This window comes from Nerophis lumbriciformis, linkage group LG07 (assembly GCF_033978685.3).
Source record: "Nerophis lumbriciformis linkage group LG07, RoL_Nlum_v2.1, whole genome shotgun sequence".
NCBI classification, from domain to species: Eukaryota; Metazoa; Chordata; class Actinopteri; order Syngnathiformes; family Syngnathidae; genus Nerophis; species Nerophis lumbriciformis.
In genome coordinates, this window is record NC_084554.2 from 20,607,255 (window position 1) to 20,622,960 (window position 15,706).

At 41.1% G+C, this 15,706-nt stretch overlaps 1 protein-coding gene across 2 annotated transcripts in view; it reads left to right on the forward strand.

The window, feature by feature from the left end:
- Positions 1 to 7,084: 7,084 nt before the first annotated feature.
- Positions 7,085 to 15,706, forward strand: part of LOC133609768 (uncharacterized) — a 94,764-nt gene continuing 86,142 nt past the window's right edge. The window contains exons 1-3 of one of the 2 annotated variants that reach the window (XM_061965681.2): positions 7,085 to 7,285; positions 7,453 to 7,545; positions 9,996 to 10,177. In XM_061965681.2, coding sequence (XP_061821665.1) covers positions 7,484 to 7,545; positions 9,996 to 10,177 — 244 coding nt within the window. In that variant the 5' untranslated portion in view covers positions 7,085 to 7,285; positions 7,453 to 7,483. Of the gene's footprint in view, positions 7,286 to 7,452; positions 7,546 to 9,995; positions 10,178 to 15,706 lie in introns of those variants that run through there. The other variant, XM_072913472.1, reaches the window with a different exon arrangement.

The following is a 15,706-nucleotide window of genomic DNA, read 5'->3' on the forward strand; positions in this document are numbered from 1 at the left end:
ACAAGAAACAATTACTTGCATGATCCTTGAAGATACACTGAAACACAATGAAAGTCATGGCATTAGCCTCTATGTTATTAATTCACAACATAGAGGCTAATGCCATGACTTTCGCTCACAATACAATAATTGCTTGTTCCCAAATATTTTGAAGTTGCACAGATTACATTTTGGGCACATATGTGACTAAAATGGTTGTAAATTCAAGCCCTGGAAATATTACTTAATTACTTGAATTAAAGTAATATCTGGATCGGGATAATTTGGCTTATATATATAATATATATATATATATATATATATATATATATATATATATATATATATATATATATATGTATATGCCCTGCGATGAGGTGGCGACTTGTCCAGGGTGTACCCCGCCTTCCGCCCGATTGTAGCTGAGATAGGCTCCAGCGCCCCCCGCGACCCCAAAAGGGAATAAGCGGTAGAAAATGGATGGATGGATGGATATATATATATATATATATATATATATATATATATATATATGTGTATTATGGCAAGCCGTTAAGGAAATTAAATATATATGGAAGTCTGAATAGAAATGAGAAACGTTTATATATACTGTAAATAAGAAACACTTAGAGTCCGTCTGCTGATCTGAAAAAGAGCCAAAGCTGTCAAAGAGCTGAGTGACCATCTTCAAAGTGCAATGCTGAAACAAATAATGCAAACAATAAAATGTAACTTCCAGTGCTTGAGATTAACGTAGTCCTGTCGTCCCGGGGACGGTAAAAAAATGCACGGGACGAAATTAAATGCTCCACGGGACAATGGCTTTTAACCAGTTTTTTTGTTTTTTTGTTTTATGTATTTTTTCATTTTACATTAAATGTCTTGGTTTTTCCTCCCTCTGAAAATCCTATGAAATGTTTAACAAGCCATCCTATAATAATACAACAGCTATTAATGCAACAATACAATAAAACAAATATATTTAGTGATGTTTTTTTCATTATTTTAACAATAGGCTAATGTATATTACTTTGTATAGATTCTACAAGAAACACAAAACTTAAAAACTATCCATCCATCCATCCATCCATCTTCTTCCGCTTATCCGAGGTCGGGTCACGGGGGCAGCAGCCTAAGCAGGGAAGCCCAGACTTTCCTCTCCCCAACCACTTTGTCCAGCTCTTCCCGGGGGATCCCGAGGCGTTCCCAGGCCAGCCGGGAGACATAGTCTTCCCAACGTGTCCTGGGTCTTCCCCGTGGCCTCCTACCGGTCGGACGTGCCCTAAACACCTCCCTAGGGAGGCGTTCGGGTGGCATACTGACCAGATGCCCGAACCACCTCATCTGGCTCCTCTCGATGTGGAGGAGCAGCGGCTTTACTTTGAGCTCCCCCTGGATGGCAGGGCTTCTCACCCTATCTCTAAGGGAGAGCCCCGTCACCCGGCGGAGGAAACTCATTTCTGCCGCTTGTACCCGTGATCTTGTCCTTTCGGTCATAACCCAAAGCTCATGACCATAGGTGAGGATGGGAACGTAGATCGACCGGTAAATTGAGAACTTTGCCTTCCGGCTCAGCTCCTTTTTCACCACAACGGATCGATACAGCGTCCGCATTACTGAAGACGCTGCACCGATCCGCCTGTCGATCTCACGATCCACTCTTCCCTCACTCGTGAACAAGACTTCGAGGTACTTGAACTCCTCCACTTGGGGCAGGGTTTCCTCCGCAACCCGGAGATGGCACTCCACCTTTTTCCGGGCGAGAACCATGGACTCGGACGTGCTGATTCTCATCCCAGTCGCTTCACACTCAGCTGCGAACCGATCCAGTGAGAGCTGAAGATCCTGGCCAGATGAAGCCATCAGGACCACATCATCTGCAAAAAGCAGAGACGTAATCCTGCAGCCACCAAACCAGATCCCCTCAACGCCTTGACTGTGCCTAGAAATTCTGTCCATAAAAGTTATGAATAGAATCGGTGACAAAGGGCAGCCTTGGGGGAGTCCAACCCTCACTGGAAACGTGTCCGACTTACTGCCGGCAATGCGGACCAAGCTCTGACACTGATCATACAGGGAGCGGACCGCCACAATCAGACAGTCCGATACCCCATACTCTATGAGCACTCCCCACAGGACTTCCCGAGGGACACGGTCGAATTCCTTCTCCAAGTCCACAAAGCACAAGTAGACTGGTTGGGCAAACTCCCATGTACCCTCAAGGACCCTGCCGAAAATATAGAGCTGGTCCACAGTTCCACGACCAGGACGAAAACCACACTGTTCCTCCTGAATCCGAGGTTCGACTATCCGGCGTAGCCTCCTCTCCAGTACACCTGAATAGACCTTACCGGGAAGGCTGAGGAATGTGATCCCACGATAGTTAGAACACACCCTCCGGTTCCCCTTTTTAAAGAGAGAAACCACCACCCCGGTCTGCCAATCCAGAGGTACCGCCCCCGATGTCCACGCGATGCTGCAGAGTATTGTTAACCAAGACAGCCCTTGAGCATCCAGAGCCTTAAGGAACTCCGGGCGGATTTCATCTACCCCCGGGGCTTTGCCACTGAGGAGCTTTTTAACTACCTCAGCAACCTCAGCCCCAGAAATAGAAGAGCCTACCACAGATTCCCCAGGCACTGCTTCCTCATAGGAAGACGTGTTGGTGGGATTGAGGAGGTCTTCGAAGTATTCCCTCCAGAACATCCGCAGTTGAGGTCAGCAGAACACCATCCTCACCATACACTGTGTTGATAGTGCACTGCTTCTCCTTCCTGAGGCGGCGGATGGTGGTCCAGAATCGCTTCGAAGCCGTCCGGAAGTCGTTTTCCATGGCTTCCCCGAACTCCTCCCATGTCCGAGTTTTTGCCTCCGCGACCGCTGAAGCCGCACACCGCTTGGCCTGTCGGTACCTGTCCGCTGCCTCAGGAGAACCAAAAGAACCCGATAGGACTCCTTCTTCAGCTTGACGGCATCCCTCACCGCTGGTGTCCACCAACGGGTTCTAGGATTACCGCCACGACAGGCACCAACCTTGCGGCCACAGCTCCAATCAGCCTCCTCGACAATAGAGGTGCGGAACATGGTCCACTCGGACTCAATGTCCACCACCTCCCTCGTGACATGTTCAAAGTTCTTCCGGACGTGGGAATTGAAACTCTCTCTGACAGGAGACTCTGCCAGACGTTCCCAGCAAACCCTCACAATGCGTTTGGGCCTGCCAGGTTTGTCCGGCATCCTCCCCCACCATCGCAGCCAACTCACCACCAGGTGGTGATCGGTAGAAAGTTAATGATTATTTGCAAAAAAAAAAAAGTTTATCAGTATGAACATCAAATATGTAGTCTTTGTAGCATATTCAACTGAATATGGGTTGAAAATTATTTGCAAATCATTGTATTCTGTTTATATTTACATCTAACACAATTTCCCAACTCATATGGAAACGGGGTTTGTACAATCCATTATATTAATAATATATATATATATATATATATGGGAGTTTCCTCCTCTCCCAGCTCGCTAGCCTCAATCTGAACCTTGGTATTTACCGTGATGACGGACTGGCAGTGTGTCGCGCCTCGCCAAGGAGCAGCGAGAATACCAAGAAGCGCATATGCCAAATCTTCAAAGAGAACGGCCTACGGATCACGATTGAAGCCAACAAGCAAACCGTCAACTTCCTTGACGTCACTTTCAACCTGAGAAATAACAGCTACCAACCATTCACGAAACCCAACACAACACTCCAATACGTGCACCATGACAGCAACCACCCACCCACCACCACGAAAAGAATACCTACCGGAATTAATAAAAGGCTATCGATGCTGTCATCTAGCAAAGCTGAATTTGACCAAGCAATCCCCCCGTACCAAAAAGCCCTTGATGAAAGCGGATACAATTTCACCCTCACCTATGAACCCACGCCAGGAAACCAGCCAAAAAAGAACAGAAAACGAAACGACATCATCTGGTACAACCCCCCATACAGCAAAAACGTCTCAACTAACATTGGACACAAATTCCTCAATCTGATTGACAAACACTTTCCCAAAGACAACACCCTAAGAAAAGTATTTAACAAGAACAACATTAAATTGAGCTACAGCTGTATGAACAATATACGACAAATCATCTCAAACCACAACAAAACAATTGCAAATGAGCCGTCGGCCCCCGGACAGAGCGACTCCAAAACCAACAAAGGCTGTAACTGTCGAAAGAAACCTGATTGCCCTCTCAACGGGGGGTGCTTACAAACATCAGTTGTCTACCAATCTAAGGTAACACGCAAGGACATTAACACATCCGACACATATGTAGGATTAACCGAGGGAGAATTCAAAACCAGATGGAACAATCACAAGGCTTCTTTCAGGAACCAAAACCTGCGGAATACCACAGAACTCAGCAAACACATTTGGGACCTCAAAGACAATAATGTTGAATATTCAATAACATGGCAAATTCTTGCATCCAGCACACCTTACAATAGTGGTAATAAAAGATGCAACCTATGCTTGAAAGAGAAACTGTTTATTATTTACCGTCCAGACCTGTCATCCCCCAACAAGCGCAGCGAAATTGTAACAGCATGCCGCCACAGACGGAAACACCTCCTAGGTAACACATGAGCCAATCACCACGCCCCTACGCCAGCCTGTACCCACCCACTCTGTGCCCTATATAAACCATGGTATGTGAATGCTCCCATTAAAATCTCCTGATGATTGAGGGAAACCCCCCCTCATGAAACAGGCCTGTAGAGATGAAATAGTCTTGTGATTTTTTTCCCCCACACATACATATATATATATATATATATATATATATATATATATATATACGTCCTTACGTAACATTACTAGAATGATTGACAATTAGGAGGACCAATAGACAACATGATCCACCCAGAAATAAATAAAACAAATGGCTTATTGATAAGCCATTTAAAAAAAACATTTGTTTTAATATTTATTTATATGTATCATTATTCTCCTACTCACCTTTCCAGTAGAGGCCTCTGCCCTCTCACTTTATGTGCTCCTCTGCCCTGACTCCTACAGGTCAATAGGGGTTGTGGAGTGATTATTATTATTATCTACTGATGATAGTCATACCTGAATGAGCTCAGCTCCTGTTCTGCTCCATGTGTAAAGTGAGAAACACAGCTGATGCTCCAGAAGGAAGTAACCCCAAAGATGGCAAATGGTAAAAAAGAGTGCACATTTAACTTTATAAATAACCAGGCCCTTCATGATGCATTTCAGGCTAACTAGCTAACTAAGTAGCAGCATTGTTTTAGAGCGGGAATGTAACTTTTTGTCAAACACAGACCTGGTGTAAAGTGGAGCTAATACATTTTACTACAAGCAGTGATGAATACTTACTTTCTTGAAAAAGTTTCATATGTCCATTTTGCATCCGTTCACATTCTTGTTCTACAGTGCTGTGTGGTAATGTGCTTCTTACACCTGCAGGACCGCAACTTGCAAGCAAGGTCGCAGAGAAAATGCGGACTGGATTTTGAGTGATGTGAGCATTTTCTATATGAACAAGTGGAATGGATTGGATACCAACGCACTAAAGGGGCTCTCTACCTTACGCTATGAAGTGAGGGGAAACTGAGTAATAATTACAGGTTATATGATTATTTATTTAAACTCATATTCGGGCCACTTTATAATGAATATGTCAGCATGTATTTGAAAAAAAAAAAATATATATATATATATATATATAACACCAAATTATTTAGGGGGGGCTTAAGAATATTTTAGGGGGGCTTGAGCCCCTCCTAAAATAGGCCTAACAACGCCAATGTATTGATCTATATTGATATATAGGAACCAGAAATATTAATAACAGAAAGAAACAAACCTTTTGTGCGAATGAGTGTAAATGGGGGAGGGAGGTTTTTTGGGTTGGTGCACTAATTGTAAGTGTATCTTGTTTTTTTTTATGTTGATTTAATAAAAAAATTAAATAAATTTTTTTATTTCTTGTGCGGCCCGGTACCAATCGATCCACAGACCGGTACCGGGCTGCAGCCCGGTGGTTGGGTACCATTGATATAAATGATTTCCACCAGGACTGGAGCAAAAAAAGTTCCACCCAAAATCATAGCAAACATTTTTCTCTTTGTATTGGAAAAAAGGCGAAGTCCATGTGATTTACATGACAGCATCACAGTATTTGGACTGTACTGTACTGACTGTACAAATAATTCAAAATGAAAACGAGTAAAGACGAAAACTGAGTAGAATATAGGAAACTAAATATATTTAAAATGAAACATCTCGTTGATAGCAATGAATTTACTGTAAAAAAATAAAAGCAGACAACAACACTTTTCCTTTTGAGTATCCTCTTTGCTCTTGTTTTGAAGGAAACATTTCCACTACTGTCCCAAACTACCCACTTCATGGAATTTGCTCAAATCTTTGCCAGGAGCCAAGTCGTCGTTGAAACGTAACATCCGCTGTTTTAACCCAGCAAAGTGCGAAAGCTAAATCAATTTCGATGACGTTTTCACTTTAACTTCACCTGTAAAAAAGAATAAAACAACATTTCGCCATTCGCGTCGCCGACCATCAACATCTCGACCGCAGACGTTCTTCATGTGAACGCGCATCAAGCCCGCGCTTTGCCCTGAGCGTGTGACCGCCCCTCTGTGGTTTTATGCGCGTGCGCTGCCTCGCGTATCACCCGCTGGGCCCCGCCCCCCTGCCCAACCGGGGTCGGATTGGGCTTCTACCACCTTCATGGTCCCTCGTAAAAATCTAAACTACGTGACTATTTATGCATTTCTAAATCACATCTTAACTGCTCTTTTGTCTGCTAAAATGAGCACATTAAACAAATAAAATGATGTAAAAATCAATCTACAAAATAAAATATATTACATTTACATGTTTACAAATTCAAAACAAAACACGGATGCCGGCATGTGTTGAATGACATTTCCAATACGCGGACAGCACCTGAACGCTGCACAAACCTCGTGTGTGCGTGTGTGTGCGTGCGTGTATGTGTGTGCGTGTGTGAGAGAGTTGCGTGCGAAGAGCTGACATGTCATTGAGAAGAATCTTCACCTGTAAGCGAGGAAGTCAAGACTTTAAAGCTTCACAACATTTGAATGAAGCACAGAAGAGATTTTATTCTCTGACTCTACTTCCGCTTGGATTGAGGATTGTGTGAGTGGATTTTGTCTCTTTTGTTTTCTTTTTTCCTTTTTTTTCCCTTTCATGTGAGATCACTGCAAAATTATACTGGACCTCACTGGCAACCTCGCAGAAAGCTGGTATGTTGTTAAAAATGCTATTTCATTATTACTGCTGTGCATCATTTATGACATCTCATGCACATGTCTTCTCTGTTGTGTCTGTCTACACAAACGCGCGCGACTGCGCACACACACACTAACACGCTCACACACACTAACACGCTCACACACTTTCCTACACGCAGCGCACCTGTTACCTGCACGGAGCGCAAAACGATGATCCCGCCAGGTGACTGCATGTACGCGGGCAGAAAGAGGAGGAAGCCCATCCAAAAACAGTTAAGAAATATTTCAAATTTATTTTCATATTTCAATACTATATTTTATTTAGTATTTACACTTGCAAATATTACAATACCAGTATTCAACCTGCAGTTGACATTTTCTAAACTACTTCATTTTATCTGCAAACTCAAGGGTCAAATTTGTTTTAAGTTATTGTCAGTCAAAACGTTTTATTAAATTACTAATATTGTATTACTAATATTCTATAGTCCTAATAATCTACCAACTTTTCATTGTAGGACTAATAATTTATCTTATTTTTATTATCTGGCTACTTTTTATTATATATAGTACGAATATTCTATCAACTTTTTATTATAGTTTTAATATTAAATCAACTTTTTATTTTATTAAAGTCCTAATATTTCAGCTACGTTTTTGATTAATAGTCCCAATATTCAATCAAGTTTTTTTCAATTATAGTACTAATTATCTATATATATTTTTACTGCATTATTGCATAATATTTTGTCAACATTTTATTCTAGTCCTAAAATACTAGTAACTTTTAAATTTTACCACTAATATTTATACAAACTTTTTCTAATAGTCCTAATATACTATGAACTTTTATTATATTGTTAATATGTTATCCACTTTTTATTCTAGTCCTAATATTTTATTACATTTTTATTCTAGTCTTAATATTTTATCAACTTTTTACTATAGTACTACTATTCTATTAACTTTTTATTTTACCACTAATATTTATATAAACTTTTTCTCATAGTCCTATTATACTATGAACTTTTATTCTATTGTTAATATGTTATCAACGTGTTGTTATAGTCCTAATATTTTATTAACTTTTTATTATATTCCTTTTATATTATCAACTTTTTTTAAATTATGGTTTAATATTCTATTAACTTTTTATTAGAGTCTTAATATTTCATCAACTTTTTATTACAGTCTTAATATTATATAAACTTTTTTTTAAAGTCCTAATATTTTGTTAACTCTTTATTAGATTTATTTTATAGTAACTTTTTTTTATTATAGTCCTAATAATTGAAAAATGTTGTTTTCTATTCTTAATATTCTATAAACTTAATTATTATAGACCTAATAGTTTATTAACATTTATTCTATTTTTAATATTCTATCATCTTTTTATTCCAGTTCTAATAACCCATAAACATTTAATTGCACTGCCAATATTTTATAAACTTTTTATTCCAGTCCCAATAGTCTATCAACTTTTTATTATAGTTATAATATTTGATCAAAGTTTTATTATGATCTGAATATTTTATTGACCTTCCATTATAGTCCTAATATTATGTCAACTTTTTAATATAATCCTATAACTATATCAACTATTTGTTCTAGTCCTAATATTTTATTAAGATCATTACATTAATTATTACTGCATATAATGATACACATTCATTATTTCCTTTAAAATGTAAAAATCGATTGATGCGATTGAATGTCTTGAAATTATTAATTAAAATCCTGCAGTGATTTATGATTCAATAAAAGGCATTTTGACAATCAAAGAAAGTAAAGCAATATGTTGAAAATAGAATTTTGTTGAAGTGAAGTTTATGAAAAGTGTATGTTAACAACTAGTATATGAATCATATTTGTTTTTTAGTTGGAGAACAAGTTGTGCTCATAAAAGATCATCAATATTTCTAATATGACTATTAAGCAATCAGCTGGTCAAGTTGATAGTGTTATGTTAAATGAAAATAAATGTTTGTGTGTTGTGAAGATGAATTCAGTTCAAGTAAGGAGAAAAAAGACTTGATAATGTCTGATAATGATAGGGACAGCGTGGCGCAGTGGAAGAGTGGCCGTGCGCGACCCAAGGGTCCCTGGTTCAATCCCCACCTAGTACCAACCTCGTCATGTCCGTTGTGTCCTGAGCAAGACACTTCACCCTTGCTCCTGATGGGTGCTGGTTAGCGCCTTGCATGGCAGCTCCCTCCATCAGTGTGTGAATGTGTGTGTGAATGGGTAAATGTGGAAGTAGTGTCAAAGCGCTTTGAGTACCTTGAAGGTAGAAAAGCGCTATACAAGTACAACCCATTTATCATTTTATCATTTATAAGTGTATTATTTTAATTAGGACAGCTTTCATAAATCATCTTTGTTTGCTGCAAATACCTTCATTTGTTGTATTTGTCAAGAACAACAAACGTTTTGTGTGCTGAAAGATGCTCATGCGACTATTATCATGAAACAATAAATCAATGGATAAATCTATATATCAATAACAAATATCAATCAAACAACTTGTCAGTAATTGTAGTTTTTCTGCAAATCAAGTACAGATGACTGTGAGAAGCTGCAAATGCTGTGATTATAAATTGTTAGTTATGACTTTTCACATGATTATGATCATTCAACACTTGCATTTCTGTAAAAAGTTCACAGAAGAACAATAATAGGAATAAAAGTATTCATGTTTTGATGCATGTCGTCTTGCTGACAGGAAACCGTCGTCTGCTAACGAGAAAACAAATCCGTCCAAACGACATCGAGATCGTTTGAACGCTGAGTTGGATCGACTGGGGAGTTTGTTGCCTTTTTCTGCTGACGTCATTTCCAAACTGGACAAACTTTCTGTGCTCAGACTTGCAGTTTCTTACCTCAGAGTTAAAAGCTTCTTTCAAGGTAAACACGCTTTTATATTACACTCTTTTAGTGTGTGTGCGCGTCTGTGTCTGTGTGCGTATGTGTCCTGTGCTGAAATGACATAACTTGTTGTGTATCACACACACGCATTATTCCATTTCAATAATTTATTTGGAACATGTCAAAACTTCACAAGCCCAACCGTCCAAAAGGAGGGTGAGAAAGCAGAGCTAATCTGGTCCCACTCCTGTCCCATAAGCAGCAGAAAAAATACAAATAAAGAAGGAATGAACCAGATGAACACCATTATATATTATGGGGTGGTTATAATAACCACAGCAGAACACGCTTATGTCAACAACACGTTTATGTCGACAAACTAATCTCCGGCAACATACGTGGGGGACCGCTTGTGTCGACATAAACGTTATATTGAATCATAAAGCTTATACGTAACTACTGTACTGTAGTTACGTATAAGCGTAACTACAGTACATTAAACATTAAAACATGCACACATTGAACATCCTGTTCGGCTTTAAAATAAAAGCATGGCTGCCTTACGCTGGATTCTATTTCTGTGAACAAAGTCATAAGTGAGTTTTTACTCCAGTTATGTTGACCAGCGCTTGTGTTGACATCAGTCAGCAAATTTGAGGGGTGTCAACATAAACATGTTTCACTGCACTTCGAAGTGAAAGCATAGAAATTAATATGTTCACGACAGTAAATATTCATCCTGCTTTGTTACACATGTAGTTGATCAATTCATACATACATACATACACACATGCGTTCATACATACATAAGTTCATATTCAAACATTCATAAATTCATATTCAAACATTCATATTTTCATATTCAAACATTCATACATTCAGTAGACATGTGAGATTTCTGCAGTTACGTGGAAATTCATGTTTTTAAACATTAATTTTTGCGTCAAAATATCACTTCGGCATTTTCTAAATGAAATATCAATAGAAATATGTACCAAACAAAATGTGTTGAATGCCCTCCTTAGCCGCGGGTACTCGCTGATATGATTAGCAGCAAAGTGGACAGCTGCCAACGTTGTGGCTCTGATAGCGAACGGAGGTGACAACAGGTAAGCTAGCTAGGTGGTTAGCTAACTAGCAAGCTTGTTTCGGTACTCCAAAATAAATAGAAGAAAACAAGTTAAGACCATGGTCGAGAGCGCCGAAACAAGCTCGCTAGTTAGCGAACCATCTATCTAGCTTACTTGTTGTCGCCTCCGTTCGCTCTCTGAGCCACAACCAGGGCCGTGACTTGGATTTGACAAATACCGAGGTAAAAAATTTGTTGTCCAAGAGTAACTTTGAAAGGTTGAAATCATGGGTTTTTACTTTTATACATTCTTATATTCTTACATTTATTATTTTCAGACATGCATTCTTCATACATTCATACATAAATTCTTCATATATTCCTACTTTCAGCCGACAAGAAGAAGTGTACTTTTATTTCACTTTCTTCTTGTTGAATATTTCTCTGCTGTAGCTCTTTTTATTGTCCACTGGGGGTCTTTGTGAAGCTGTAACGTTTTACTGCTTATTATTATTATTTTGATATTGGATTAAAAATGAAACCAAACATTGCTTTGTTGTAGTTGTAGTGAGTATTAAAAACATGAAGTCATAGGATGAAGAAACACTGATAGCTATTGATTATTGTCTTTGATGTTTACTTTATAAAAACATATGTGGTTTTTTTTTTAATGGTAATTTTACTGTAACCCAGACAGAAAGAATTTTAAAAACTATTTGTATTTGCAGTAAAGAACATATGTTTTGTTATAATCCAAAAGAGGACACTTTAAGTACACTTTAAGCTTCAAGAGGTAGTCACCTAAAATAGTTTTCACTTCAAAGGTATACTTGAAGCTCATCGAGATAATGCCAAGAGTGTGCAAAGCAGTAATCAGAGCAAAGGGTGGCTATTTTGAAGAAACTAGAATATAAAACATATTTTCAGTTATTTCACCTTTTTTTTTGTTAAGTACATAACTCCACATGTGTTCATTCATAGGTTTGATGCCTTCAGTAACAATCTACAATGTAAATAGTCATGAAAATAAAGAAAACACATTGAATGAGAAGGTGTGTCCAAACTTTTGGCCTGTAATGTATATATATATATATATATATATATATATATATATATATATATATATATATATATATATATATATATATATATATATATATATATATATATATATATAGGCTTCACGGTGGCAGAGGGGTTAGTGCATCTGCCTCACAATACGAAGGTCCTGAGTAGTCTTGGGTTCAATCCCGGGCTCGGGATCTTTCTGTGTGGAGTTTGCATGTCCTCCCCGTGACTGCGTGGGTTCCCTCCGGGTACTCCGGCTTCCTCCCACCTCCAAAGACATGCACCTGGGGATAAGTTGATTGGCAACACTAAATTGGCCCTAGTGTGTGGATGTGAGTGTGAATGTTGTCTGTCTATCTGTGTTGGCCCTGCGATGAGGTGGCGACTTGTCCAGGGTGTACCCCGCCTTCCGCCCGATTGTAGCTGAGATAGGCTCCAGCGCCCCCCGCTACCCCAAAGGGAATAAGCGGTAGAAAATGGATGGATATATATATATATATATATATATATATATATATATATATATATATATATAAAAGCGGTAGAGGATGAATGGATGGATATATATACGGTACATGTTTCAGCTGTGGTGGTACATGTCTGAACTGTAGTGGTACATGTTTTAGCTGTTGTGGTGCATGTTTCAACTGTCGGGGTACTGGTACACGTTTTACACTCCTTGACTCTCTTTTTATGTGCCAATATGATTGGTGTGTACAGTAATGTATATAGCATGGTATGGTGTAAACAGTGTGATTGTACATTATGATGTCCATCCATCCATCCATCCATCTTCTTCCGCTTATCCGAGGTCGGGTCGCTGGGGAAGCAGCCTAAGCAAGGAAGCCCAGACTTTCCTCTCCCCAGCCACCTCGTCCAGCTCCTCCCGGGGGATCCCGAGGCGTTCCCAGGCCAGCCGGGAGACATTGTCTTCCCAACGTGTCCTGGGTCTTCCCCGTGGCCTCCTACCGGTTGGACGTGCCCTAAACACCTCCCTAGGGAGGCGTTCGGGTGCCATCCTGACCAGATGCTCGAACCAACTCATCTGGCTCCTCTCGATGTGGAGGAGCAGCGGCTTTACTTTGAGCTCCCCCCGGATGGCAGAGCTTCTCACCTTATCTCTAAGGGAGAGCCCCGCCACCCGGCGGAGGAAACTCATTTTGGCCGCTTGTACCCGTGATCTTGTCCTTTCGGTCATAACCCAAAACTCATGATCATAGGTGAGGATGGGAACGTAGATCGACCGGTAAATTAAGAGCTTTGCCTTCCGGCTCAGCTCCATCTTCACCACAACGGATCGATACAGCGTCCGCATTACTGAAGACGCCGCACTGATCCGCCTGTCGATCTCACGATCCACTCTGACGTGTTGGTGGGATTGAGGAGGTCTTCGAAGTATTCCCTCCACCGATCCACAACATCCGCAGTTGAGGTCAGCAGAACACCATCCGCACCATACACGGTGTTGACAGTGCACTGCTTCACCTTCCTGAGGCGGCGGATGGTGGTCCAGAATCGCTTCGAAGCCGTCCGGAAGTCGTTTTCCATGGCTTCCCCGAACTCCTCCCATGTCCTAGTTTTTGCCTCTGCGACCACTGTCGGTACCTGTCCGCTGCCTCTGGAGTCCTATGAGCCAAAAGAACCCGATAGGACTCCTTCTTCAGCTTGACGGCATCCCTCACCGCCGGTGTCCACCAACGGGTTCTAGGATTACCGCCATGACAGGCACCAACTACCTTGCGACCACAGCTCCAATCATCCGCCTCGACAATATGCGGAATATGGTCCACTCGGACTCAATGTCCAGCACCTCCCTCGTGACATGTTCAAAGTTCTTCCGGAGGTGGGAATTGAAACTCTCTCTGACAGGAGACTCTGCCAGATGTTCCCAGCAAACCTTCACAATGCATTTGGGCCTGCCAGGTTTGTCCGGCATCCTCCCCCACCATCGCAGCCAACTCACCACCAGGTGATGATCAGTAGAAAGCTCCGCCCCTCTGTTCACCCGAGTGTCCAAAACATGAGGCCGCAAATCCGATGAAACAACTACAAAGTAGATCATGGAACTGCGGCCCAGGGTGTCCTGGTGCCAAGTGCACATGTGGACACCCTTATGTTTGAACATGGTGTTTGTTATGGACAATCTGTGACGAGCACAAAAGTCCAATAACAAAACACCACTCGTGCAACGCCAGTGTGGAAGAGAGTCCAGCCCCTCTCGAGAGAACTGGTTCCAGAGCGCTTGTTGTGCGTCGAGGTGAGTCCGACTATATCCAGCCGGAACTTCTCTACCTCGCGCACTAGCTCGGGCTCTTTCCCCCCCAGCGAGGTGACGTTCCACGTCCCAAGTGCTAGCTTATGCAGCCGAGGATCAGACTGCCAAGTGCCCAGCTCAAAATGCACCCGACCTCTGTGGCCCCTCCCATGAGTGGTGAGCCCATTGGAGGGGAGACCCACGTTGCCTCTTCGGGCCACCAGGACAGGCCCGGCCACCAGGCGCTCGCCATCGTGCCCCAACTCCGGGCCTGGCTCCAGAGTGGGGCGCCGGTGACCCGCGTCCGGGTGAGGGAAATCTGAGTCCTTGTTGATGCATTCCCATAGAAGTCTTCGAGCTGCTCTTTGTCTGATCCCTCACCTAGGACCTGTTTGTCTTGGGAGACCCTACCAGGGGGCATGGAAGCCCCCGGACAAATAGCTCCTAGGATCACTGGGACACGCAAACTCCTCTACCACGGTAAAGTGGCAGCTCAGAGAGGAGACATTATGATGTGTACAGGATAATGTATACAATAAGTTGTGTACAGTTTAATCTGTACTTTATAATGTGTGCAATGTGTTGTGTACAGGATAATGTACACTATGATGTGTTCAGTATGATGTGTACAGTTGGTTGTGTACATATTGTGTTCAGGATGGTGGACTGGTGGCATGAAAGTTGTATGTCATGCTAGGTTAAGATGCTGTTGTTTGCAAACATAAAGTTATTAATTTCCCGGTACATGAGTTATTATGAGTGCTGACTCTCCCACCCTGCTGATTTTTATTAGAGGCCATTAAGGACAAGCTTAATGGAGGAGGTACAGTAAGGGGAGATGTATTTGAGTATTTAAGTATTTGACACTGTTACCAATGTGTTCTCCTTAACGAGTTAACTAACTTTAAACTTTCATCCAAGACACTTAATTTGCTGCTTTTCTAATTGATTCACCTCTCTCAGTGCGTCAGAATTACACACTAAATGGTGTCACTTTAAAGGTGTAGTATTGGGGTACCACAAGGCCCCTTTTATTTTGAACATACATGAATGATCTCCCCACAGTTTGTGATTAGGTAGAGACATTATTGTATGCTGATGACACATTGACATAAGCAAACTAACTATGGACAAAGTGGCAGAGTGGCTCAAACACTCATATTTAACACTGAATACA